Source organism: Opisthorchis viverrini, assembly GCF_000715545.1.
Source record: "Opisthorchis viverrini unplaced genomic scaffold opera_v5_132, whole genome shotgun sequence".
NCBI classification, from domain to species: Eukaryota; Metazoa; Platyhelminthes; class Trematoda; order Opisthorchiida; family Opisthorchiidae; genus Opisthorchis; species Opisthorchis viverrini.
In genome coordinates, this window is record NW_008751789.1 from 1,300,057 (window position 1) to 1,302,193 (window position 2,137).

Here is a 2,137-nt window from a genome sequence, read left to right on the forward strand (position 1 = left end):
GATAGCTACGCCGTATTTCTCCCTGTTATAAAAGTAAGCGCCAGTTGATTTTCGTCCCAACATCTCACTTGAAGTGAAACAGAAGAATTTATTTTTCAGTTTCTGATTTGCTAAGATCTACAGGGTTGGATGGGTCACATGTATGTGGGGGCACAATTGATAACCAGTTCTTCCGCTAACGTGCAATAGGAAGGCTGTGAATGTTGTTTCAGTTCTTTTAAGTACGATTTAACCTCACATCACTTCAAATCCATTTCGGTGGATTATACATTCAAGACGAGGAGGAGTAATAATTTCAAAGGCATGAAAGCCGATCACGTTACTGTTCTTCAAGTGGAACAACTCACTGGTGTGGGGCCCGGATGTTCTCTTTCAGAGCCCGGAACACGCAAGTCACTCGCATGAGAGTAGGTTGGTCACCAGGACCAGAGGCCAAGACGTTGTTGTTCCGCCAATTTCTTCTGAGGTTTCCGGTTTTTTCAAGTCGGTTGAAAACTAGCTGTTTGAACATACTTATTTAATGTCTTGCTATGGCTACGGCCCACTAGAAACCTGACCACAAAACACCGAAATCAGCAATCAGGCTCAATACCTTCATTAACCATAGTACTAAGACTGAGTACTCTGAAGTCGTTAGAACTTACCACGACTCTCCTGAAGATTCTCTTCACTCCAAAAACTCCCCCTTCATGGGCTTTGCTCGCATCACTCTGAGGGTTTTGTTTTGCATCGCTGCGTATCCGGATTGATAAAATGTGGCAGATTCCAATAGCTGGTGTGCCAGGTTTCTCATTTTTCTCATTATCTTAGTGGGTCCAGCAAATCTGTACTGACGTATGGATCGATTTGTCGGGTCTTAGTGGGTCCAGCAAATCTACTGGAGGATGCGTGGAATTGAGTTTCGGAGTTGTCTGATGTTAGTAGTTTGAAATGGATGCATGTAAACTATAGTCTGTACTGACGTATGGATCGATTTGTCGGCATATCCCATTGGATCTGTTGGTCTGTTCGACGGTGACCACTTGACGTCGGTCAATACGAGTTGCATAGTGGTTGAGTAGACGGACGAGATGATCTCCTAGCCCTTAAATATCTTCGGTGGAAACAACCAAGTCAAAGATACACCATTATTACTCCTATTCTGGCTTTGTATGCTGTTAGAAGTGTTACCGTCAATCATATTGAGAAGGCCCGTGTATCGGTGTCGGCCGTTTCATGAAAATCCTAGGTAGATTCGACGAGATTTCGAATCATAAATTTGCTTTGTTGTGCACGGCTTCATCAGTATCCCTATTACCTATGATCTAAGGAACAAAAGCTTAATATCACCCTTTCAAATTTCAGCTCGGAGACCGTGGACTTGAGTTATTGGATGACGACTTGCTAGAAGACGATTACTACAAAATTATTCGAGCAGATGTGGCTGCCTCGGAGCGCGAGATCTATGGTAAACGAAAGGGCAGATCTAAAGACCGAAAACGGAAACGAGACAAAACGGAGTTCCTGAAATACAGCAATGTCAAACCATCCAGTCACTTGGAGAGTAGGCAAAGTCAGAACACATCCAGAAGCTCGTATCGACGATAGACGGATTTATCATTTTCGAGCATGCACCCAATGCACTCTTTGTCTGGAATTTAGAACCAGTGATGTGTCTGAACGCTTTGGTTTTCTTACGGTCGGAAGCAATCGACGGTGTGCAATTCTCTAACGTGTGTGATTTTATTCACTGTATGAAGTGAAATTGGTGCGGCAGTTACATTTGAGTTTAGTTTGTTGTGTTGGTAGAATCGGCTCCCGTACGAGTCACTTGACTCAGTAGGCTATCTGAACCACTTGATGTAATGCCTTCATCGTGGATACCCACATCTGCACGAGAGTAGGTATGCGTTAGGATTCCAGAATCTCAGCAAGTCCCCATGCCTGAAGGAAAACACAACGAAAATGGAATTACCAATAGCCATCACGATGACGTGTCACGAGGGGCAATGGGTGGATTCATGGCCAGGATACAAGTAAACGAACTTGTAATCCTGTCGAACAGAGGCGAAAAAGCGAAGAGGAACTGTTTTTACCCTTTAAGAGGCCGACTCACGCGGAAGGTTAATATACAAGTAAAATTATGTTTCAATTGCTA

General features: G+C 43.7%; 1 protein-coding gene across 1 annotated transcript in view; it reads left to right on the forward strand.

Annotated features, from left to right (window-relative positions):
- The window catches only part of T265_14034 (hypothetical protein), a gene marked incomplete at both ends in the record, with an annotated part of 18,633 nt that extends 16,879 nt beyond the window's left edge, over positions 1-1,754 (forward strand). Inside the window, one exon of the mRNA XM_009171704.1 lies at positions 1,345-1,754. Coding sequence (XP_009169968.1) covers positions 1,345-1,587 — 243 coding nt within the window. The remainder of the gene's footprint in view (positions 1-1,344) is intronic.
- Between the last annotated feature and the right edge of the window lie 383 nt (positions 1,755-2,137).